General features: G+C 42.4%; 1 protein-coding gene and 1 long non-coding RNA gene across 5 annotated transcripts; one reads left to right on the top strand and one right to left on the bottom strand.

The window, feature by feature from the left end:
* Positions 1–2,379: 2,379 nt before the first annotated feature.
* On the top strand, positions 2,380–5,986 carry LOC145658001 (uncharacterized). The gene is made up of 4 exons (XR_014123927.1): positions 2,380–3,152; positions 4,754–4,894; positions 5,191–5,249; positions 5,556–5,986. It is a non-coding gene; the product is annotated as an uncharacterized LOC145658001 (long non-coding RNA).
* Positions 5,987–14,145: 8,159 nt separating this feature from the next.
* clta (clathrin, light chain A) lies at positions 14,146–22,913 on the bottom strand. 4 transcript variants are annotated; one of them, XM_026996653.3, is made up of 7 exons: positions 22,616–22,913; positions 19,801–19,829; positions 19,226–19,340; positions 18,822–18,933; positions 17,913–17,966; positions 16,436–16,471; positions 14,146–14,956 (listed from the first exon to the last, which is right to left on the bottom strand). In XM_026996653.3, exons 1-7 carry the CDS (start codon positions 22,815–22,817, stop codon positions 14,785–14,787), a joined length of 720 nt encoding a protein of 239 aa, XP_026852454.1. In that variant the 5' UTR covers positions 22,818–22,913; the 3' UTR covers positions 14,146–14,784. The 4 variants fall into 4 exon arrangements, with proteins under 4 accessions (XP_026852454.1, XP_026852455.1, XP_081570341.1 ...); XM_026996654.3 differs by lacking the exon at positions 16,436–16,471; XM_081714215.1 differs by lacking the exon at positions 17,913–17,966.
* Positions 22,914–24,248: the final 1,335 nt, after the last annotated feature.

Raw genomic sequence — 24,248 nt, 5'->3', positions numbered from 1 at the left:
ATGATGAGAAAACACAATGTGACAGCTAACAGGATCCAGCAAGGGCACCAAGGAATACACAGAATTTAAATATAGACACTAACCAGGGATACTTGGATATAGGGGATTATTTACACACAGGAATACACAGAGTTTAAATACAGACACACCAGAGATACTTGGATATAGGGGATTATTTACACACAGCAGTATACAGAGTTTAAATACAGACACTAACCAGGGATACTTGGATATAGGGGATTATTTACACACAGCAGTACACTGAGTTTAAATACAGACACACCAGGGATACTTGGATATAGGGGATTATTTACACACAGCAGTACACCGAGTTTAAATACAGACACACCAGGGATACTTGGATATAGGGGATTATTTACACACAGGAATACACAGAGTTTAAATACAGACACACCAGGGATACTTGGATATAGGGGATTATTTACACACAGCAGTAAACCGAGTTTAAATACAGACACACCAGGGATACTTGGATATAGGGGATTATTTACACACAGGACTACACAGAGTTTAAATACAGACACACCAGGGATACTTGGATATAGGGGATTATTTACACACAGCAGTACACTGAGTTTAAATACAGACACACCAGGGATACTTGGATATAGGGGATTATTTACACACAGCAGTACACCGAGTTTAAATACAGACACACCAGGGATACTTGGATATAGGGGATTATTTACACACAGGAATACACAGAGTTTAAATACAGACACACCAGGGATACTTGGATATAGGGGATTATTTACACACAGCAGTACACCGAGTTTAAATACAGACACACCAGGGATACTTGGATATAGGGGATTATTTACACACAGGAATACACAGAGTTTAAATACAGACACACCAGGGATACTTGGATATAGGGGATTATTTACACACAGCAGTACACCGAGTTTAAATACAGACACAACAGGGATACTTGGATATAGGGGATTATTTACACACAGGAGTACACAAACGTATAACCCGAATGATGAAAAGGTAGGAGAGACTTAGGTGACACTGATAGCATCACTCCATGCTGACAATTCTCACCAGAATATTAACAAAAGGTGCCACATATACATCTAGTGCTAAATCAGTACATAAAGTGCTAAATCAAGACATGGTTACATAAACTACCCCAGAAAAGTATGTCAGTGGGTTGGGCTGGAATTTTACTCTTCAGAGGGTGACCTGGATTGCAATGGGGTCACTGTGTTCAGTGCAGGTCTGAAGGTAAATCAAACATTTCTGTCTGACATACGTATGTAGACACACAACAGGCATTCCTGAAAACACACGCAACACAACGACATGTACTAATAATGCACTTAGTCACGTCTAAAATCTGCACAATACATCAGATAAATAAACAGTAGATCTCCCTTCACCCCTCCCCCATCTCACAGCAGAGCCTGAACAGCAGAGTTCAGTCCCACTCAGACAGGAAACCCACAATGAGACCCTGCAGCTCAGACCAGACCTCTGCACACTGACTGTCCTTAACCACTGATCTCAGATCTGTTTAATATTAGGTTTTTCCAGGCCTGGTTAGAGTGATTACACTGATCCAGGATCTGATATAGACAATAGATTGTGCTTGTCAGTAAACAGGATGTCAATAATTGCACTGCTGCAGGTATTGAGACAGGACTGATTCTTTAGGTCAGGTCAAAGGTGAGGTGCATCTGGTGAATGTGAGATAATGAAGAGTATAAAAACACAACAGGTTTTTCATGTGGTGCTTTGACCTTTTCACGACACACACAAACATACAGAGTGACCTGCCTGCATTCTCCTATTTTATGGGAGGAGCCATCACCACAGGTCACATGAAACACTCTCACCAGGTCACATGATCTATAGCCATCCATTAAAAACTGTCACCAGGTCACATGATCTATATCCATTAAAAACTCTCACCAGGTCACACGATCTATATTCTTCCATTGAAAACTCTCACTAGGTCACATGATCTATAGTCATCCATTGAAAACTCTCACCAGGTAAAATGATATATATCCATCCATCAAATGCTCTCACCAGGTCACATGATCTTTATCCATTCATTAAACAGGTCACATGCACTAACAGTCTTACACTTACTCACACTTACATGCCGCTGTGTTGCACTCAGTAAAAGTGTGTCTCAGATCTGCTGCTCAACACTGAGGACTTGAGCCCTAATTAGAGTTCATCTAATACTTACATGACTGGGCTCTAATTAGAGTTAATCTAATACTCACATAACTGGAGCCACGAGGGATGGCAATGCTATTCTGCAATTAGGCAGTTCCACTGGAGGTGAGGTCTGACTGAAGATATCATGAAATGTTCTGAGGTTTAAAATAGGTCTTTCCATTGTTGGGCTTCCTGTTTATTGCTAAGGGGGAAAAAACAGAGAGAACGTGAGAGAGAGCATGAGAAAGAGAGAGGAATTTCCCACTGACGTGAACCAGTCAGGTGAACGCTCTGATAATAAACGACCAATAGGACAACAGTGACTGCTTTGTACACATCTCAGTGGATTGTTCCTGTAACCCAAAAAAGTAGCCCAATCAGATTTTAGAACAGCCCCTGGGGTGTCAAAGACCTTCGCCATCTTTAGTCAGCCATCAGCAGTCTGAGATGAAGAGACCAGGACTCACCCTCATCACTCTCATATGCAAGTAAACTTAAGTAGACTCACATCTACTAATCTTACATCGACTTCTTCCTTTCAACACAAATACATTTTTCTTACTGTTCTCCTACAGGTGTGATGTTCTCCAGTGAGAAGAGCATCTCTGGAGCAGAGGAGATCAGGGTCAGGCCAGGAGACAATGTCACGATCTACTGTGACTGTGTTACACAAACGGGATTTTATCTGGCATGGTTTCGGAACTGCTCCCACGAGAATCAACCTCCTCTCATTATATTTACCATGAACTTAGTTCAGGGAGCAAACCCACATTATGCTCCTGTATGGGACCCTTCCAGTCAAGCTCATGGTCTACTGATAGAGAACGTCACTGAATCAGACCTGGGCCTGTACTACTGCGCTCTGTTTGAGAGGAAGGTCACCACGGAATGCGGACTAACAACAGACAAGGATGTATATCATTATGGAAACAGAACGACTCAACTCATACTTGTGGGTAAGTTTACTCAGCCTGTTCTTTCTATAGCTAACTCACAATTTTCCGAACATAGAACAGTTTTTATTATTATTTTTATTATTATTATTATTATTATATTATTTATATCAGTATTTATATATTTAGATTATACACATTTTGAATCCATAATCCTTTTATGTAATTTACACTATAGAAAGAATTCAACAAAATTTACAGAAAATAAAATACATTATGAAACTGCTAGAAATTTGTCATTATCATTTATGAATAAATATAAGAATACATCGAGACCCAAGTAGATAACGAAAGACAGGTGTAACTGAACCAAACACACACAGCTTTTAAGGTTACTTACCAAATTAAGTCAGTACTACCAAGTATCGATTCATGTGCTTAATGAGGCTGCCACCTATAAACACCTGGTCAAACACAACATGTATCTAAAGGCTGAAGATTCTACCTTATTTGGTAGCCTGAAAGCCAAACCTCCCTCAACAGCTGCGGCTCATGTTAGCAGCTGAACGAAGAAGCTGAACCTTTCATGGACGCCGAATATTTAAGTGAGCGATTGGCAATTTCATTGACATCTTCAGGCAATTAATTAGCTAGCTAGTTGGATAGGTTGTTGGAGAAAACAGCTTTTTTTACTTTGTTAGTTGATGCTAATTTCTCATTTGTACTAGCTAGTCTGAGTCAAAATTTCTTACCAGCATGCTATAGCCTTGGTAAACAAATAGTACATGAGACTTTTTGCCCGAGTATGCCCGAAGTGTTTATTATTAGTGTGCAAATATTGCAATAGTGGTGACAACAACATCAAGGTATAATGTCAATAACGCTTCTATATAAGGTTTAACTTTGTCAGGTGTAATATATTTTTGAATTAAATTTAATTATTATTGTTGTTATCAGCTCTTGAATTTTATTACTAAATTATTAAAATTAAGATCTCCTCGCTGCCACGACTCCTAGATTTGAGAAGGACACCACACGTGCTTCTTCAGAGACACAGGTTTTAGGTGAGAAGGTGGTAGGTGGTTTTATTTTGTGTAGTGTGTAAAATGCTCTAAATAAATAACATATTGAAATTGAGAAGTTTGGATTTTTGTACACAACTGAAATTACATTTTTGTTATTACAGAGAGTTATTACAGAATTTCTGGTACCGGTATCGGTTCAAATGTCAAAGGTACCCACCATACTAGGAAATGCACTAAACATTAAATGTAACTAAATGAAGTCCTTGGATAAGACACACACAATTCTGGGATATCCTTGCCATGCTCCCGAAAGGCCCACAAGCACCGCTGTTCCAGGACAGCCCAGGAACAGCCTGCAGAGATGCTTAGTCAGGGTGGTTAGTAACTCACTGGATAAAGTCTCCTAGCAGATGTCTTAACCGCCAGCATCACTGGTCTAATTTCTCAATGATTCTCTGTCTGATGTGGGAATAGATTTGAGTGCTGTAACCCATTAACCAAGCATGTCACTATATAATTTTGCATTATGGTTTTTAAATGCTGGATATGCTGTCTGCTCTAGACATGCATTACATTTTTTGTGGAATAACGAAGGAGTTCTTTCATTTTGATGCGACTGCACTTTCTCTTTGATTTCAGACCCTGGTGCTGAGCTCCTCTACCCCACCGCTTGCAGTATCTGCTGGAAGCTGCTGTTCACTGTGTGTCCTGTGTGTGTTCTCCTCTCCTCTCTCCTCTCCTCCAACTGTGTCTACTGTCTCTGCCTAAAGAGAACGACAGGTACTAAGTCAAACACACTCTATCTACAGGTACTCTGTCACACACTAACTCACACACGCTCCATCTACAGATATGCTTTAGCTCTGCCTCTCTCAGTCACACCTCTACTAATTCTGCATCCTCATGAATACAATTGATGTCTTTGGCTTCTCTGATAAAAAATCGATTGTCAACAGATATTTGATCATTATTTTCAAGTTTTTCAGTGATTTTTAATATTTTTCAGTAATTCATACTGAAGGATATAACATTGGACGTTGTGGCATTATGTTCTGAATTATTTAATTCACACACAGCCCAAACTGAAGTTGATCAAGGACAGTGTGAGAAAAGACAGTATAGGAAAAGTGAAAAGGTACTGGCACACACACACGCAGACACAAAAACACATATGCATGCAAATTCAGAAACACAAAACTAAAGAATATTTCTTTACCAAATTTTCATTTAAGACTCAAGCACTGCCTGCATCATTGGAAACATGTCCATCACATGCGTCTGCCATACGCAAATCCACACACAGGGCTAGACTCCAACACAACCACACAAGTTTACTGACATCTTAAAGAAGTAACAGAAACAAACACATTGATGACAATGATAAAACACTAACCCAGATTGCTTGCGTAACAAAACACTAACCCAGACTACTCCACCACAGGTTGGAGGAAATTTAGAAGAGGTTTGTTATGCCTTGGTGGACATCAGGAGTAGAGTGGAGAAGCACCCCAAGACGAAAACTGTTCAGAACTCTGATTTCAGTACTTATTCTGAAGTCAGAACTTGTAGAATGTAGAACTACTGCGAAGGCTTCTTCAGGAGGCAAAGGAGATCTGGGGCTTCCAGTTATCAGGATTTCTGAAAGATTTAACAGAGGAATTTTCTAAATGTCACAGTTCTGTTGGACACCACTCAGATCTCAATAAATGTATATCATTTCAATTTTCAATTTAATTTAATGTCATCTTTTTTCAAGTTTAAAATGATGTATCATTGTTAGTTATTATAACCCACTGTGGTCTGCTAGAGTTACTGTAGTCCACTGTGACCTGTTAAGGTTCTAATACATTTTCACTGCATACTTCATATAGGCTGTTGTTACTGCAACCATGTCTAACTGTGGCATCACACCACATAGAAGTTTATATATTTTAGTGCGTGGCGCAATTTTCTGTTAGTAATAACCAGTTTGATCGCTGATAACCACTTATAAATGCACTGACCGCAGCTTGACAGAATATCAAGTAAGTTTTTCTTCATTCATCTTCATGAAACAGGGAGATTATAAATTATGTGCGAATATTTATGCGAAATTGCTTTTGGGGAAAGAGTAGCCATTGTAAGTACAATGAGGATACTTTGTGTTTAGCAACAACCACAGAGGACGTCGCTCTTGATATTTAGTTGACTATGCTAATGCTAGCTAGTTAGTTAAGTTGTACGGTTTAGGGATTTCATATCTAATATTAGCTACCTAGCTAACATTAGCCCAAACATGTTACTACCTAGTGTTAGCTAGTTAACCTAGCTAACTAATTTTATAGATTATTTATACGATTATTTATAGAGCATTAAAACATTTTAGCTAGCTACCTCTTCTTTCATTTTTTAAATTGTTAACTGATCACAATAATATTTTACCAAGTTGTCTAGCTAGCTAGCTATGTTTCTTCCCTTTTAGCCTACTGTATTTACATTATGCAGCCCGACTTTTCTGCCTTTTGACTTGGAACCTTTCTGATTACATCGGCATGTGTAAGAACTGATAAAATGGGATGGAGAAAAAATAAGAGTTTTTGCAACGCTTCTCATGCTAATGCCAGCTGGGTACAGGACGTGAGAAAATGTCCAGAAGTATTGAATTAATGTTCATTAGCTGCACATCATGGGCAGTGCTGAAGAAAATGGATATGTATTTTCTTTTTAGTTTCAAAGCAAGGCAGGTTCGGGTCCATGACGTCAGCAGCTACATCATAAGCATCATGTTTGTGTCCATAAATGTACCTGAATTAGCTAGCTAGCAGAGACTATATCCTGTGTATCCTGCCTGCTGCTTATCCTGTAAAACAGAATTAATATTCTGCTTATTCTGTTAAAACAGAATTTTACTGAAATCATTTAAATTGCAGGACCGGTAATGATATGACAACACACTGTAGAAAATAGCCTTTATCCTCTTATTACAACTTTGCTAAAAAGAATACTTAGCAATGACTGCGCCCACTGATGACGTTATTGCGTTGTATTTTTACATGTTTTTTTTTTCCAGAATTCATCTGACACTTTAATCCAAAGTGATTTGCAATTATGATTGAACTCAACTTGAGTAATTGAGGGTTAAGGGTCTTACTCTGGGGCCCAACACCTTCTGATTACTAGTCAAGTACCTAAACCACTGAGCCACCAATGCATACTTGTAGCCATGCTAGCAGCCGTCTGTGCTCCATCATCAGGTCCCCGCCCACCCCAGCCACACACTCTATAACCTCCCACCCTCTGACAGAACTCTTGTCAGGAACAGTTTCCTCCTAGCATCAATCTTTTTTTTTTTTTTTAAAGGTAGGGGTAAAAAGGGTACTCTAGGGGTAGTATGCGTACCGCAGGGGTAGGAAGCGTACTCTGAAGGAAGCTCCTCTCCCAATCATTTATATAGTTCCGATGACATCACATCGACTGCCCTCCACGTTTTTATTTCAAAAGGGTAAATTCCCCACCAAATTCAAGTTCTAATGTTTAAAGAGATGTTAAATGTTTTGTTGTTTGGCCTGCCACCACCCACCCTCATGGAAGGACTTTCAGAACGTTATTTATTTATTTGTTTATTTGATTTATAACTTCTCATTGTGTCCAAATATAAGGGGAGTATAAAAGGTAAAAACATATAAACAGACATAAATAACATGGAGGAAACTGGGGAATAGGACAGACAGGAAATAAAGGAATAAGACAGACAAAGACGAACAGACAAACAGGAAATGTATATAGAATATCTTTAGCCACCTTCACCATTATGGGAATGGTGTGTGTGTGTGGGGGGGGGGGGGGGGTATGTGCGAGTGCATGTATGTCTGACTGTATATGCACACGTACTAGAGTGGGATATTTCTAGTTTATGGATTGGTTCTGTATGGTTTTTATCAAAGGCATCCCATTTGGTTAGTGGTTCTGTTATTGATTAATTCTGAGAATTTTTCCATAGATTATATAATCTATTAATTGATTTTTGTAATTTTTTGTTTTCCAATTCATGAGTAAAACAATTTATTTTAGGTAATATTATCATTTTAATTGTAGCAATTTTTCAAAATTGTAGCAAGAGTGTAAGGCAAGTCTGTCCATCAATGAAGTTTGTCACTTATTGTTTGAATAATTGGATGGATATTAAGTTTGAATAACTCTGGGGGGAGACTTTAATATCCAGATATGTAATGCGATTGTTATTCAGGGGGATGGGTAATGCTATAATTGCATCATAAAGTATGCTCATGTTGAAATGGAAGATTGTATATTTTGTCCAATTGATAGAATATTCACGTACATTTGAGTAGCTTTTGATAGTTTGGATAGTTTCCATTATTGAAGTGAGCGGTTCTTGTAAGAAAAGCAGAATGTCATCTGCATAGAGGCTAATTTTATCTTCCATGTTGTCTGTGTGTATTCCCTTTATGTTTATATTTTGTCATATTGCTGCTAAAGGTTCAATGAAAGTAGAGAAGAGGTAAGGAGAGAGTGAGTATCCTTGTCTATGTAAAAAGTTGTAATATTATCCCTTTAGTGATAACTGTGGAGGTATGTCCAGTGGAAAGAATCTGGACCCACTTAATAAATAATTCTACGTGAGTTGTTTGATATTATAGAATTACTAATTAGAAAATAGTCAATGCGTGAATATTAATTGTTTGCTGATGAGTGATAGACCCATGTCTCTGAGATGTGTGTGTGTGCGTGTGTGTGTGTGTGAGTGTGTGTCTCCATCACCACATCCCTACATTGTTAATTGGTCGTGTTAACTAGTGCCTAGTTATCGTCCTTGTCAGTATGTGTATTTAAAGCCCTGTTAAACTGTTTTGTCCGTGTTTGATCCTGTGTTGTACGTGCTCGTTTAGTGTTACCTGTATTATATCGCTACCTACTGTCTATTATATTTTGTATGTTAGTTTCGTGCTTTACTTTCATTTTTGTTTACGTGTTTAAATAAATGTCTGTGATTGTTTTAACAACAGCTCACCTCTGTATCCTGCCTCACCTCCCACATTAAACTTCAAGATACCATTGAGCTAGAATACTGTTGAAATACATGGATCACTGCTGATACCTAGAAATGCAAAACTCATATAAGCGCTATCTCAGACAACGATAAGTTTAATAACAAACAATACCCTACAATAAGAACTAGAAGAGTTTCAGTTACAGAACATATGTGCAGGATCAGTGGTCATTTATGTATTCCACAAATAGATAGGTTTTTAGTCTTCAGTCTGCAAGGGACTCTGGTGTATGGACAGCCAGAGGAAGTTTGTTCCACCATCTGGGAGCCAGGACAGAGAATAGTCTCGATGCTTGTCTTTCATGAGACTTGAAGCATGGTGTTTCAAGTCCAGCTGTACATGAGGTTCAAAGTACTCAAGGTATGGCTCGATTGGGCTTTGACCATTATCTACAAAAGTAAGGGTAGCAAGTACATCTATGCTAATAGTAGGAGTGTATCCCTAACGTCTGTTGCAGGTAATGTCCTGGCTAAGGTGATACTTCAGAGGCTGATCATCAACAAAAGCAATAGCCTCTGAATCACAAGTAGATTTAGGAGGAACAGGAGCACCGTCAGGATGACCATCACAGATCTTCTCCAGGAAAAGTGTCAGGAGCAACACCAGGGCCTGTTTATTGCTATTGGCCACCTCTCCAAAGCTTCTGATTGTCACGGAATGCTCTCCTCCGAGTCGCGTGGTCGAGGGAGTCTGTGTGTCCTGTTCAATGCCCTGCGCCACTTGGGGCATTACGCTGATACTGTTCAGAGAGAACTTCTGTGGGACATTCTACACCACTTTTCCCAGTATGTACTGCGGAAAGGCAGGGCTTTTACAGTATGAACATCAGAACTGTGACGTTTATGAAGTTTATGTTTATGAAGTGGGCTTCAAATAACAAAGGTTTGGCTTGCTCAGTCTCTGGGCAGTGAATGCAAGGAAGGCTGTGGGCCCAGACAGAGTTCCCAGATGGAGTACCTGAAGTGAAGCAGTGTGGATAGAGTCACCTTTAAATTCCTAGGGACCTGCATCCCAGAGAACTTCTGATTAGCAAATACAACGGTGGTAGGGAAGGCCCAGAAGAGACTCCAATTGCTGATCGTACTCTGAAGGCTGTGTCACGAATGGCCTCCTGGCAACCCTGTTTCCTTGGTTTCCCTGTCATGTATGTTTTCCTTTACTTCCTTGTTCCGTTCCTTGGTTTCGTTTTCTCTACCCCTCGTCTGTTCCTTAATTCCAGTCCCTGTTTTGGTTCTCCGTGTTCCTATGTTCACCTATGTCTGATTAGTGCCTAATTGTCTTGGTTATTTAAGCCCTAAGTTTGGTTTCCCATGTTGTTGGTTATTTTGGTAAGTGTGGTCATGTGTGGAGTCGTTGTCGTCCTTGTTTTATTTGTTTTATTTGTTTGCTTAGTTCGTGTGTTACTTTGTCTCAGTGTTTTCCCGTGTCTCTGTTTTATTTGCCTCCCGTGTTTAGTTTCCCTCACTCATTAAATAGCCTCCTGCATTTGCGTTCTGCCTCTTGCCTCGTCCCTGCTAAAACGTTACAGTCTGCAACTAGCACGCCACCACTCCACCATTTAGAGTGTTCTGATGTTTTTAATCTCTGTTTGGTATGCTAGCTGCACAGAGCTGGGAAAAAAAGTAAGCTGCAGAGGTCAGCAGAAAAGATCATTGGCTGATCTTCAACCTGGGGTCCACACTAACTGGATCAACGTCTGTGGTGGCATGTAGCCATGCAGTGTTAGACATTTCTCTGCCAGGATGTGACTAGCCGATAGCCAGGTTAACACCCTCATCCACAGGTCTTAGCATCTTTGCAGGAAAGCTCTGTTTGCAACTTGCTTCTTAATCCATCCACAAAAAGTTAAGGCCTCCACGTTTGAACACATGGCTGTGGCCAGTGTCTGGAATACTAGGGAGTCCTGCTTGAGGTGCAGCAGAGCTGGACTGCAAGCTCTACCCCATTTAGGATGATGGAAGATGGACTATAGTTGTTTTACAAAATCAGAGTAATCTTGCATCAGCGGTGAGTCATTCATCACTAATGCGCTGCCCCAGGTCTTGACCTTTCCTGTGAGCCCACTGATAACGAATACCACCTTGGCGAGATGTGGCATTTCTGACATTTGTATTTAAAATACTATTCATACTGTACAATAAGTCGCTCGCGACTATTAGGATTACCATCATAAACTCTTGGGGGAGCGATGTAGTAATTAGCAACTCAATGAGAAAAGGGACTAGAGTGTATCTCAACAGAGAGAGCCTCGATGCTGCTAACCAACCTGTCCATGGCAGCTCTGCTCCATGCTCTTCCAGCATCTGTTGTTGATGTTATTTCCATGTACCGAACTCTCCTTGTGCAACAATGCAAAGATAAATACAGTTTTCCATTCTGAGGCACTTTTGAAGCACTTTAAATTGTGTAAGCTCACATGTGTTCACTAACTGTGGTGGCTACTCTGTTAAACTAGTTAAACCCTGCTGCTTCTATTCTAAACTAAAGTTGAACTTAGAATCCAAACAACACTTGACCAATCAGCGACAAAGTTGTTATTTGAGGAACCAAATAGAACAGATTCACCATTATAGGAAAAAACCAAGTAAACATACAAATGGTATATATCATCATTAGTCTGCATCAAACACTCACCAAACACATATAAACACACATCAATTATGCAGCTCTCTTCTGCCAGAGATCGTTTTGGCCTGCACACGCAGAAGTCTGATGTCACTTCTTATCAAAACTGTGATCACACTTTAAAGCTCACACGTGAAGACTACTCTAGCACAGAGCAGTTTAGTTTATGTCTATACGGTAGCATTAAAACCGGGGCCGTGAGATGACGATGCTGTTGAAGGATGCGATTCCTCTTTTAAACAGCATAGTTATGCACTGGGTTAAAGGAGAGTGTTGCATGGCCAAAGGAGGCAAACAGAAACACGGACCAGACAGCTGCTCGTGAGTTAGGACAAAATGTCTCCATATTTTCTTGGATATTTATGAATATGTCATTTACTTTATTTTCATTGTAAGTCTGCAATCTTGCGGGTAACCCTGTTAACTGTGCTGCTTATTTTTCAATAAAAGTTGATCTGATTAGATGTAATAAATTGCCATCTTCTCTATCAGAGGACTTGCATGCATCAATTTTCTACGCTTATTTTCTTTACAACCTCATCCGGTACATTCAGCACCGGAGGAACAACAAAACTACAGCAGTGATAAACATCAAACAAACAAACAACCGGCCATTTACCAATTAATGACCTACCACTTATAGCTAATTCTACTAAAGCCCACCAGTGTTTTAAGAAAAGCATCCTTAAGACATCATTAACTGCTGGTGGGGCAAACATAAAATTTATTATCAACCACTCACCCTTTACTTGCCGGTCTGTAGATGTGCTTTGTATATTAAGATCTGAAATCCATTTGTCACCTGGAAGAGAAGTCGTATCAGTTTGATATAAAAGCGACTTATATATAGTTGTGTGATTTTCTTTTTTTCCTTAAGCAGGCTACCTTTCTCATGTAGAAGGGAAGGTTCGGCGTGAAAGTTAATATTGATATTTTTTTTTTCCCCAACGGTCCCCTTGAGCTGTACGGTAAATTAGAAGGCTCATTTAATACATGTAATTAGAGGTCATGTGTAGGTGTACCAATACTTTTGTTCATATAGTGTATTATGAACAGACAAAAACATTTGAGGGGGGCTCTCTGGTGTACCCCGTGCAAATCACAGCCATGGGAACAATATGTGCAGCGACCTTTTTTCTGTGACTTTACTTCTAATCTAGATAAATATACATCGCTGAGGATATTCATCCAGACCTGGAGAGAGAAAATGCCTGTGCTCATACAGTTCAGACATTCTGTATTCTCTCTCTGCAGACAGCCTCGGCAGTGGCAAATGTAGGAGTAATGTTAGTGCCTCACCACAAGATGTCAGCAAAGGAAAATGTGCTTTTTAAATGACGGCATCGTGGTTCTGTAAAAGTGTTTACTGCAGACCAGTAAATAAGATCAACTTGAAAGAGCGAAGTAGTAAATAGAGTCTACTTACATATAAGTAGATCAGTGAACCGCAACTAGCATTTTAGTTGAGTGAATTGGCTTTTTGACAGACTACACGAAAGGTTATGAGAACACTTACAGACATGAGAAACCTTACAGATGAAAACACGTGTAGCTTTATAGCGGTTATACTAAGGTTGCACTAGTCTCATTAACTGTGCATTAGAGTGTGTTTTCCTCCATATACACGGAACGATTGCTTTATGTGGTTTACATTCTCTGTAGCTGACCCCAATATGCTGCCACAGATTTTACAGTCAGTTGGAAGTTTTAGTCCACCCCTGCACTGTTTGATTAACTGTACTGGAAACCTGGACCCTGTGACCTGAACCAGATACTTTTAACATTTCTACCACAAACCTGTAAATATTGTTCAATGGAAACACTAGATGTAGCTGTATGCTGTCAGCAAAGACGGGTGGTTTTCATGGTTTGATAGTTATTTTGTGATTTTATTCAGTAAAGGTGAGGCACACACCTGAAGACAGGTGTGATATCTTCTATCTCCAACACAACTGAGCACCTGATAACCCACACATGACAGTACTGGTCTTGTTTAATCTAAATATCATTTGCTTACCTCAGCTAAAAGACCACTCCAAACAGCAACAACAAAACAAAAACCAAACTGATTTGGTGACTAGTTACCCAAAAATTATCAGGCAAAGGGTTATATGTACCTCAGAATCTGGGAAACTGACATTATGTGATTCTTCCTTTAGAATCAACATTTTAACATGGATACAAAGTCATGATTAGGAAACGTTCCTTGCCAGAACTGACCAAACCAGTGTAAACTAATTCAATACTCAAAAGTAAAAATGTTCAGTATTGACAGAAAAATGGACATCTACCCAAGGACAGGAAGCCATGGATACACAAAATGATGGATCAAAAACAGAATACCAGAACCAGACTAAATACCAGGCTTAAAGCATGTTTATTCAGAATCACAGAATCAGGTTTAGAGAACGACAAAGTTACAACAATCAGTTTACGTTTGCTCATGAACCACCAGCTGTGTGTCCATTCCTAACACAAAGTGTACAAACGGGTGAGTCTTCTTAAATGTACACACACACACACACACACACACGCACACAAAACACCCCCCTACGGCCTGTAAAACAACATACACAACATATTTTACTTCATTCCTGGACAGCTCAGAGAGGAAATGCATACATGGATAAACTCATAATGCCACATGCGCTCTGGAAATGAAAAGAGGAACACCACAGTTATGGAGTTTGGTCCGTGAGAGACAGCAAAAAAATAAAATAAAAATAAATCCAATCTGAAAAGCTTCATTATATATATATGTATATAATTATAGGTGGAATATTATATATATATTTTAAAAAAAACAAACATATGCAGATATATCTATATCATAATGTAAGGATATAATATAGATTATTTATATACGAAAATGGGTCTCAAAACCTTCAGGACCACAGCCAGAAGGATTGGGCAGCGTCACTGACCCAACGTGACGTGGCAAGGCCCACGGGCTGCTGGGAGTTGTGGTTCTGTGGGGAGTGTGGAGGTGGGTGGGGCCTAGCGAACCAGCGGGGCCTGTTTGAGGGAGATGAGGACGGAGCGCATGCGCGAGACGTCCTTGGCCTGCTTGTTGGACTTGGGGTTGAAGTCACAGAGGCGCGCCACGCGCTCCCACTCCGTCCCTGGGTTGTTCTCGTCCAGCTCAGACGCCATGGCCTCCTCAGCCGCCCTGCCAACCACAGCACAGCACCGTCAGCGTCTTGCGCACGCACGCACACACACACACACACACACTCTCTCAGACTCACACCACTTACACATACCCCGCTTACCTCCAATATATCTCAGTATTATGCACCCCCTCCTACGCAAACAAACCACACAGTGAACTAGAGCTCGTGATTGAAAGGTTTGCTCAGATTTACAAGTAGGACAATTGGCAGCTTGTCAGCGGAACATCAACACCGGTGAAACTCGCTTATTAAAAGTGAATGCAACAGTCTAGCTAAAGGCTTACTGTAGAACTGTTACATTCCAGACCTCGAACCCAAATCCTGTTCCTAATCACAGGGACCTTGGCGAACAGTGTGCCTTCTGTCTGGGAAGGTGGGGAATCTGTTGTGCCCCGCCTACAAGCACCATGATTTGCTACCCCTGATGCAGTGCCAGCCAGGGGGTGTGAAGCCTTGCCCACCTGAACAGTCAGTAAGTGAAGTTTCACCAGCGTGGAGCTGCCGTTGCTCCTTGGGACGGAGCCACACACCCCCCGGCAGCACATTGATCCAGCTAAAGACCAATTGCTTCTCATAGAAGAGCTTTCAGTGACATGATGCGAGAGGCCAGTGTGTGTGTGTGTGTGTGTGTGTGGGGGGGGGGGGCTATCTAAGGACCAACAGCCTGCGGGCAGTTCCCGTCCCGTCCCGAGTGTCAGGGAGAACACATCTAAATAGACCACAGTCTGAATCATAACCCAAATAAAACTACCCTCTACCATGTTTTTTTTAACCCTCAGGGTTGGGGGGGGGGGGGGGGGGGCGGTAGAAAAGGTGCTACAGATTACTGAAGTGATTCGAGGGCTGACAACTGAATTTCAGTTGTCAGCAAAGAGTGCTCTACACCAGCAAGGGGATTTATTATACCACAAAATGGCAGCGCTGGGAATCCATACGTGGCATGCAATAGCAGAGCTCACAAACAACATTAATAATAATAATAATAATAATAATAATAATAATAATAATCCATCTTATTGAGATTAAAGCTTGGCTCTTTAAACCTACAATGGGGCCTTTTTACTGCCAAACATCTCAATTCTGATCTAGTGAATCTCATAACGCAAGACTCCATGTTGGAAGTCAGAGGTGAGGACATCGGACCGTTCACGACGATGACGACCCAACGACGGCGTCGTGACTTCATCCACCATGACCCTTCAGGATATAAACAAACTCATGCCGCAGGCAGGGATGAGGACCAACTGTTAACCTGACTATAGACAGACCAGATCGCCAGCACATCACCACAGAACACGCAGTCGCACATTGCCAGTGGATCATCCAAACATTCTCACAGTAAGAGCATTTTTATTTGCATTCATCTGCAATAATAATCCCACCCACCCCCGCCCAATACGCATGACCATTATTATTATTATTATTATTATTATTATTATTATTATTATTAATTTTTTTCTGTTTTGTTACTTAACTGGTCTAGGCGGTAGCAAGGATGGTTAATATGAGTGCTTAAAAGGTGCATAGAGAAAAGAAAGAAGGAGAGAGAGAGCACAAGTCAGATTTAATCTAGAAAATGAAAATAAATGAGCTTTATGCAGGTGAGCAGAGCAAGCATGCATTTCACAAAAAAAAACCCAAAACGACAAAGACCGAGCAAACCACATGGAGACCAAGTGGTGGGTGTGGCAAGCGTTCTAGTGAAGCGTGGTGGCGGAGCTCGCCTGCACACGGCGCTGCCTTCTCTGGAAACGCTGCACCTTGGCCTGGGTTCTGGTTCTGGTTCTTCTCCGAGTGGCTGAAAATCTTTTGTTTTGTTTTTAACCACTACATTTTTATCACAACAATGTTTTTTTTGTTGTTGTTGGGTTTTTTTTTTTTTTGTGGCCAAATTATGAATTGAATTTGAGTGTGGAAAGTACGCGAGAGAACAGAAAGCGTGTTGGTTTAACCCACCACAGGGTGCGATGGCCTCTGAGGGTGGAGAGACCCTGCTCCAGTGGACAAGCTCCTGGGTTTTGGAGGCTAGAATAGGGACTGCGGCACCAAGCCTGGAAGCTAAAGCCAGCCACAGCTGCACGCGGTCTCCAGCACACGGCAGCTCAGACGCTACCTGACAAACGTTCCACCTGCTGCCGATCTAACTGACCACATCACGTCTACACCAACCGACCACCAGCACAAAGAGCACCACGGTGTCCGGCAAACCCTCACCCGCAAGGACGACCGAAAAACCCCTAAATCCTTTAAGCTCAGATCTCCAAAGAGAAGACCTAAAAAGTGAAGGGTTGACAGGTCTCCTGAAACATTAAAATGCTTTGAAGCAAAATGGGGACCTGTTTGAGTCAAGACGACAGTTCAGTAAAAATGAATTCAAAGAAACTTTGAATAAATCGGTTTGGCATTTGGGATGTGACATTTGCCAGACACACAGCTGCTGGAAACAAGCCTAAACTAGCCCTAGTAAGTGTAGGCCATGTGAGAGCGTAACGCACACACTCAAAAGAACCGTCACACATCACAGCTGAATCACTGGTCCTCTAGCTAAGGCGCGGGACGTCTAAGTACATGTCAAATTAAAAGGGTCTTCATGGGTGGATGACAAAAGCGCACAGCAGGACACCGCGACTGAGGATGACTGCGGAAACAAAACCACCACAATCCAAACCACAAGACCACACGGACGACTGAAGGACTCCACACACACACACGTATATACACAGCGCAGTTCCTACCCCTCACACACTCGGTGGTGAAAAGGCATGCGGAATGGGGTTGGTGTCGTCAAGCTTACGTGAGGAACTGCGTGTGGCCGTGACATGAGGCACGGGGGACAAATGAACCTTGGTTTGGTAGGACACAGTGATGGGCGGATGAGAGGGTGGGGTGGAGATGGAGGAGTGTTAAGGAGAGATGCGTGTGAAAAGAAGGGATGTTAGTTGAGCAACATACACATAACCAATCAGGTGAGCGAAGGGCTGTTTGTAGAAGTCTTCATCCAAAACCCTGGAAATCCCAGAGGAAAGCAGCCGTTCAGGGGAGAAGAGAGAAGGTAGTGAAAGAAGAAGACGACATCTCATACAGTGGAGACAGGACGCGCGCACACACGCGCAGAGAAAAGCAAGAGTACAGACATCCACACCAAAGAAAACCTCAAATCATACTCACACTGACAGATTATACACATGAACAGCCACAAACACAAGCAAAGTTTGACCAACAAGAGACAACCACTCCCAGAGGCACACACACACACACACACACACACACACACACACAGAGATAAGAGAACAGGTTCAGTAAGTCAGGTTAAGAAGAACTGTCTGCCACATTTATGAACCAAAAACTCCCTGCACACACACGCGCGCACACACACGTACACACACACGCACACACACACCTGTGATTAGTGGCAGAAAGGCTAAAATTACATACTTTATAGCCTGTACAGCTATAAAAATAAGACTATCAGATATAAACCTCACACACACGCCAGGGCAGTTACTGTTAAGACTGTGGTGAACCTCAGTATCATAGTTCCTGATGCCGCAAACAAACTAGATGGCAACATTTATTTTAGACATTTTACCTTTAAACTACATGTTGTGTCTGTGTCATATCTGTTACTCACAGTGGAGTGATGCTATAATACTACTGTGTACCTCCCATTGGCCTGTGTGTCGCTGGTGTGTGTGGTGACATGAAGCAGTCAGTCTGTGTTGTGCATCTCTTGGTGTGGAGTTGTGTTGCCGTCGGTGTGCGCAGTGTTGTGTACCTGCTCATGTGTGCTGCATCCATACCGGTGTGTGTCAGTGCGGGGCACCCGTGCTGTGTGTGCCGGTGTGTACCGGTGCAGTGTACCTGTTGCTGACTTTGATCTTGGCGAGCTGCTCATCCTGTCTTGCGTGCCATTCCTCCAGCTCCACCCGGGCCTTCTCCTTCCACTCCGTCTCCTGCCTGCGCGAGTTGGCGTCTGTGAAAGGTCACCAGCACACAATGCGTCTGTCAGCTCCACAGAAACCACACTCACACACACTCAGCTCAGCTCGCACCCAGCTAGAACCAAAGTCAGCACCACAAAAACAGCGTTGAAATTTCCTACAACAATGCCGTTATGATGCAAAACCCAAGTCGATTTCTGTCACCCCTTGAACCACACCTCAAACTCAAAACCTACCCCACCAGTGCCGCAACGCTATAGGTCAATCCCTCCCTCCCGCTTCCGGTCTCCACCATGCTAGCTAGGCCCCACCCCTTTTATTTACCCAGTGCCTCCAGCCTGTCGCGTTGCTCCTCCCTCCACTTGCGTAGGCTCTCGGGCTCTGCCTGCAGACGGTCAGCACTGGAGATGGCGGCGTATGCATCCAAGGGGCCATTACTCTACACACACACACACACACACACACACACACACACACACACACACACACACACACACACACACACTCTTTGTTGGGTCATCAGCATGCTGTATGACCAAAGGGGTTATGTTTATCTCCGGGGCAAATCCCCCTTAAAAGTTGTGATATTAAGGTGTGTGTAGAGAGGATCTGTCCTGTATATGAATGTTTTACCAGTTCCAACACAGCAGCTATTGCCGCCGAGAGCAAGACAAATCCCACACACTTAAAGTGAATACAGCTGGATTAAGGGCTTGTTTACATAGCACACAGGAAATGCCCAAACCAAGAGGAGTTTCTTCAAGCAGTAATACAACAGAATGAAGAAAGGACGTTAATTGCCATCAACCCCATGAGAATTCATCACAGTGACACTGCTCTGCCTCTAAAGGAGAAAGGCTTTGATAAAATAATGTAATGCACATTGAGCATGCGTTTACCTCATGCACCTCTCCGTTTATGGCCCCACCTGTGGACAGAGGCAGAGAGAATCATGTGAGACCCCAGGCCTGGAAGCAGCACCACCAGACGACACTAGAGGGCGCTGACGCAGGCTTTCCCATTGAGATGGGTAACGTCGGGTGTTTCTAGTTTTGTTGTTACTGACAGCACCTGCAAGTTAGCGCTGCCCTAGAACAAAGTTTTTATCCAGATGAAATTGATCTGGAAATACATCATTTATAATTTTCCTGTAATTGTTTGATTATACATGTATGCACAGTTGTCCATTCTGCCACTGTTACCAACAAACCCATTAAAACCCTTCCCCTACAAATGCACACAGTGTCTGTGAACCATCCACAACTGGCGTGTGAAGCTCTGGGTGTGGCACAATTCTAAATTCAGGCTGGAATCCAGCTTCTTCATGGGTTAGACAGGGTTCGCAACAGAGCTGGTTTAGTACATCGTCCTACACAGGACATAAACATCTCTGCTACAAATACTGTAGCAAGGTACCACTGATGGACTTTATTTTGAGAAAGAAAAAAATACAGCAGCGTGTAACAGAATCTAACGGTGGTTTCATACAAATGTCTGCACTAGAAATACATCAGGACCCTTTCCAGTTATACAAGCTGGCCCGCGGAGATGCTCCATACAAGAGCCCATGTCCCAGCATGAAGCGTCGGGCAAAACGCGTCCAGATTAAATTAATTTGGAAACGTGCAGTCAGCCGTGCGAGACGATAAAGGGGTGGACAGGAAACAGAGTGTCGCTCTGCCCCCTCCGCACTCACTGCTCTGCTTTTGCTGACACCTTCCTCCCTTCTTCCTTTACAGGCGGAAAAAGTGTTAAACTAGGTACACACTCAGCCAGTTTTACATAAACAACAGCAGCGCTTAGACAGCATAAAAACGGTACCAGTGGCCGCCAAATTTAGCCGCTAATGCTCTGGGCTGCAGACACTGTAACGAAATAACATCTCCTCATAATTTATTCACGAGATTCAGCCAGCGTCCACGCCAGGAGACAACCACAGTGAGCGCTGATCTCTAGAGGACGTTCGGTGTGTTATCAAAACAGTCCGGTAACCGCAGTCATTCCGCTCTGCACGTCAAACGGTTTCGGTTCGTGACCACAAACAACTTGACGTTTTGGTTAATGGCGTCAAGCGATTTCCCCACAAATTTCATCCCCATCTCCATATAAAAATGCTTGTGTGTTAAGAGTGTAAACTGCAGGAGGGACAGTGACATTTGCATGAATGTAAACTAGTTTGAGTCATTTTTCCCCCATTAGCTGAAGCAGATTTAAAGTGAGTTTATCATAAATACCATCACAGAGGTCACCAACTGGGTGCAGTAGCATTACGTTAATTGCTATATGCTTGTGCTAGTCGTCTAGGGGCCGGTAGGACAGCCACGAGTTCACAGGTCGCTGTTTAATGATCAGCTACACGCTTCACCGCCTCCGCTACTCAGCTCTTAGGTAGCGTTAAAGAAGGTATTTTACACAGTCCAGACGCCGTGCACAAAAGCGTAACAGGCCAAATACCTTCTAGCTATATATTTAGACGTTGGTCATACGAATGCAACAATGTTGTCCGTTTCCCTGACAGAGGGAAGTCCTGTATCAAAGCTGTCTAGTAGGGATAACATCGTCCATGTCCCGCTGCCCAGTCTAGTGTGAGTAACATCGCCCATGTCCCGCTGCCCCGTCTGGTAGGGGTAACTAACGTCGTCCATGTCCCTCTGTCCCGTAGAGTGTGAGTAACATCGTCCATGTCCCGCTGCCCCGTCTAGTGTGAGTAACGTCGTCCATGTCCCGCTGCTCCGTCTAGTGTGAGTAACTAACGTCGTCCATGTCCCGCTGCTCCGTCTAGTGTGAGTAACATCGTCCATGTCCCTCTGTCCCGTCTAGTGTGAGTAACGTCGTCCATGTCCCGCTGCCATGTCTGGTAGGGGTAACTAACGTCATCCATGTCCCGCTGTCCCGTCTAGTCGGGGTAACGTCGTCCATGTCCCGCTGTCCCGTCTAGTCGGGGTAACGTCGTCCATGTCCCGCTGTCCCGTCTAGTCGGGGTAACGTCGTCCATATCCCGCTGTCCCGTCTAGTCGGGGTAACGTCGTCCATGTCCTGCTATCCTGTGTATTATTCGTTCATGTCCTGCTGCGCTAACAAAGTATAACAGCAAACCTAACCGAGCTAACGTTTATCTTAGCTTCAACCGCTCAGCTCCCAGACTTACCAACCTCGCTACTGAAACCTAGCGGGCCGCAACGCTACTCACACGTAAACGTTAACTAAATAAGTTATCGTACATTAAAACATCTTGACAGCTAACTGCTCAGGTAGCTAGAGAGAAATATGACTAGTGAAACTAACTTGCTAGTTACTGACCTGGCTAATCAGACACTAACCTATCTTAGATACGTTAAAGATAGCTAGGTTAGCCAGCTCTAATCCGTTTCAATTAAGCCTCTCGCCTGGCCAAGAACGCAACCTTAACCTAACGTCTTTTTTACCGTTAAGTATAAAGATAAAGTTACTGGAAAATAGCTACACGTAGATCATTGTAACAAAGTGTCAAAGTTAACAAAAAACAGTGAAAATATGCTATAGCTAGCCTGGCCAACCAACCTATCTAACCACACCGTTTTTGTCCTATCAGATTATGGCTGACTGATGACAGAGTTAAGATTAAGGTTAGAGTTAAAGTTAGGGTTAGGGTTAGAGTTAGGGTTAGGTTTTGGGTTAGCATTAAGATTAAGATCAAGATCAAGCTCAAGATTAAACCTAGCTAACTAAACCCACCGTTGTTGTCCTGGTCGGTCAGGTCATGGCCGAGTGATGGCGGAACCTCTCCGCCGTCCAGGATACTGAAGCCCTCGTCGTTTTCTATGCCCGCGATTTCACTCTCCTGCTGGGCAAGAAAAGCCGCGGCAGGGTCCTCCTCTGCCCCGACCCCATTCCCCGCATCACTCTGCGGTGCACTGAGCATATCAAAGTCGTCCATGACTAGCTAAACCTAAATCTATAAACGTCGAGAGCGATTTAGACTAAGGTCTATTGCACTGGCTTTTCGAAGATCAGCGATAAAGACAACCGTCAAGGAAACGACGACTTAGCCAATGAATAGTATATGTTTGTGATTGACAGCTACGTTATCCAATCGCCGGAGAAAAAGTTTTTCATTTGCCCAATAAAATGACTAAACCATGTCCATGCACGTCCCGTGATCTCTGCATGGGCAGATGGGCGTTGCGGTAAAAACCTGCGTATTCGGTCCACGTACAAGTGCTCCTAACTTTCAAAACTAAAAGCTTCATCGGTGAATACGGCTGATGTCACAGTTGGGAAGTTCTGTACTCGTGATGGCCACATCAGGTAAGCATTTTGTAGCGTGGGAACGTGTATTAATGTACTACTTATAAATGAATGGAAAAAAAAAACAATTATCCGTAGCCGTTTTATGCAACTTCCTCATAACCTCAAAAATAAAAACAAAGAAAATGTTAGTTTAAAATAAAACGTGAGTATACAATTAAATGTATTTGAACTTGTCCTTGACTACCCTGCCTGTATCGCTGTTCATTCACATTTCCTACATAATAGTGTCTGGACCTCCTTCACACCCTTTTAGAACATGTGCATGCAATCAAGAATGTTTTCAAGAATGCAGAACTGTTTGGGGCTTTGCTCTGAATTAGACTAGATTAGACTAGAGTCAGCATTTATTACCTACATGGTTTAACTTTGATTTATCAGAGAGTATCTAACAATTTTGTACAGTATATGTAATGAATTGTCCTTTGTCATTAATAGTGTATAGAACTGAGAAGTCTGTTTGTTTCAGGCAGATGTATTTGTGAGAGAAACACGTCAGCCATTATGAGCTCTGCTCCGTCACCTGGATCTGGTCAGTAACTGGATATGATCCAGTTGTCACAGTGCATGTCCTGTCAAGTCAAGTCAAATTTATTTGTATAGCGCTTTTTACAACAGTTGTTGTCACAACGCAGCTTTACAAATGTCCTAGTTCAAGCCCCCAGTGAGCAAGCCAAGGGTGACAGTGGCACAGAAAAACTCCCTAGCAACAGACAACGGTACCAAAACCGGCCCCATAAGCCAAATAATTTGCATTTAAATATTAAACTATGAAAACACAACCGCTACTATCAAAACTTTACTGCAGTGTCTCATTGAGTTTCAGGCAGATAAACCACCTGAGAACTACCATAAAGTAAAACTACTGTAAAGTAAAACTACCATAAAGTATAAAATGGATGAATAAACCAAGGTATCACACAGTCAAAGAAGTGCAGTACATCACAAATGCAACAGAAGAATGTCATCCTTGGAAAAGGTTCCTGGCTGAAATATGGCACCGCCATTGTGCTTCCACAGACTGTGAAGGACAACACCTCCTCCCTCATTACGCTTTTAT

The sequence above is a fragment of the Electrophorus electricus genome, chromosome 5 (genome assembly GCF_041902795.1).
Source record: "Electrophorus electricus isolate QZ-2024a chromosome 5, ASM4190279v1, whole genome shotgun sequence".
Lineage (NCBI taxonomy): Eukaryota > Metazoa > Chordata > Actinopteri > Gymnotiformes > Gymnotidae > Electrophorus > Electrophorus electricus.
This window is presented reverse-complemented; position numbering and strand designations above follow the sequence as displayed.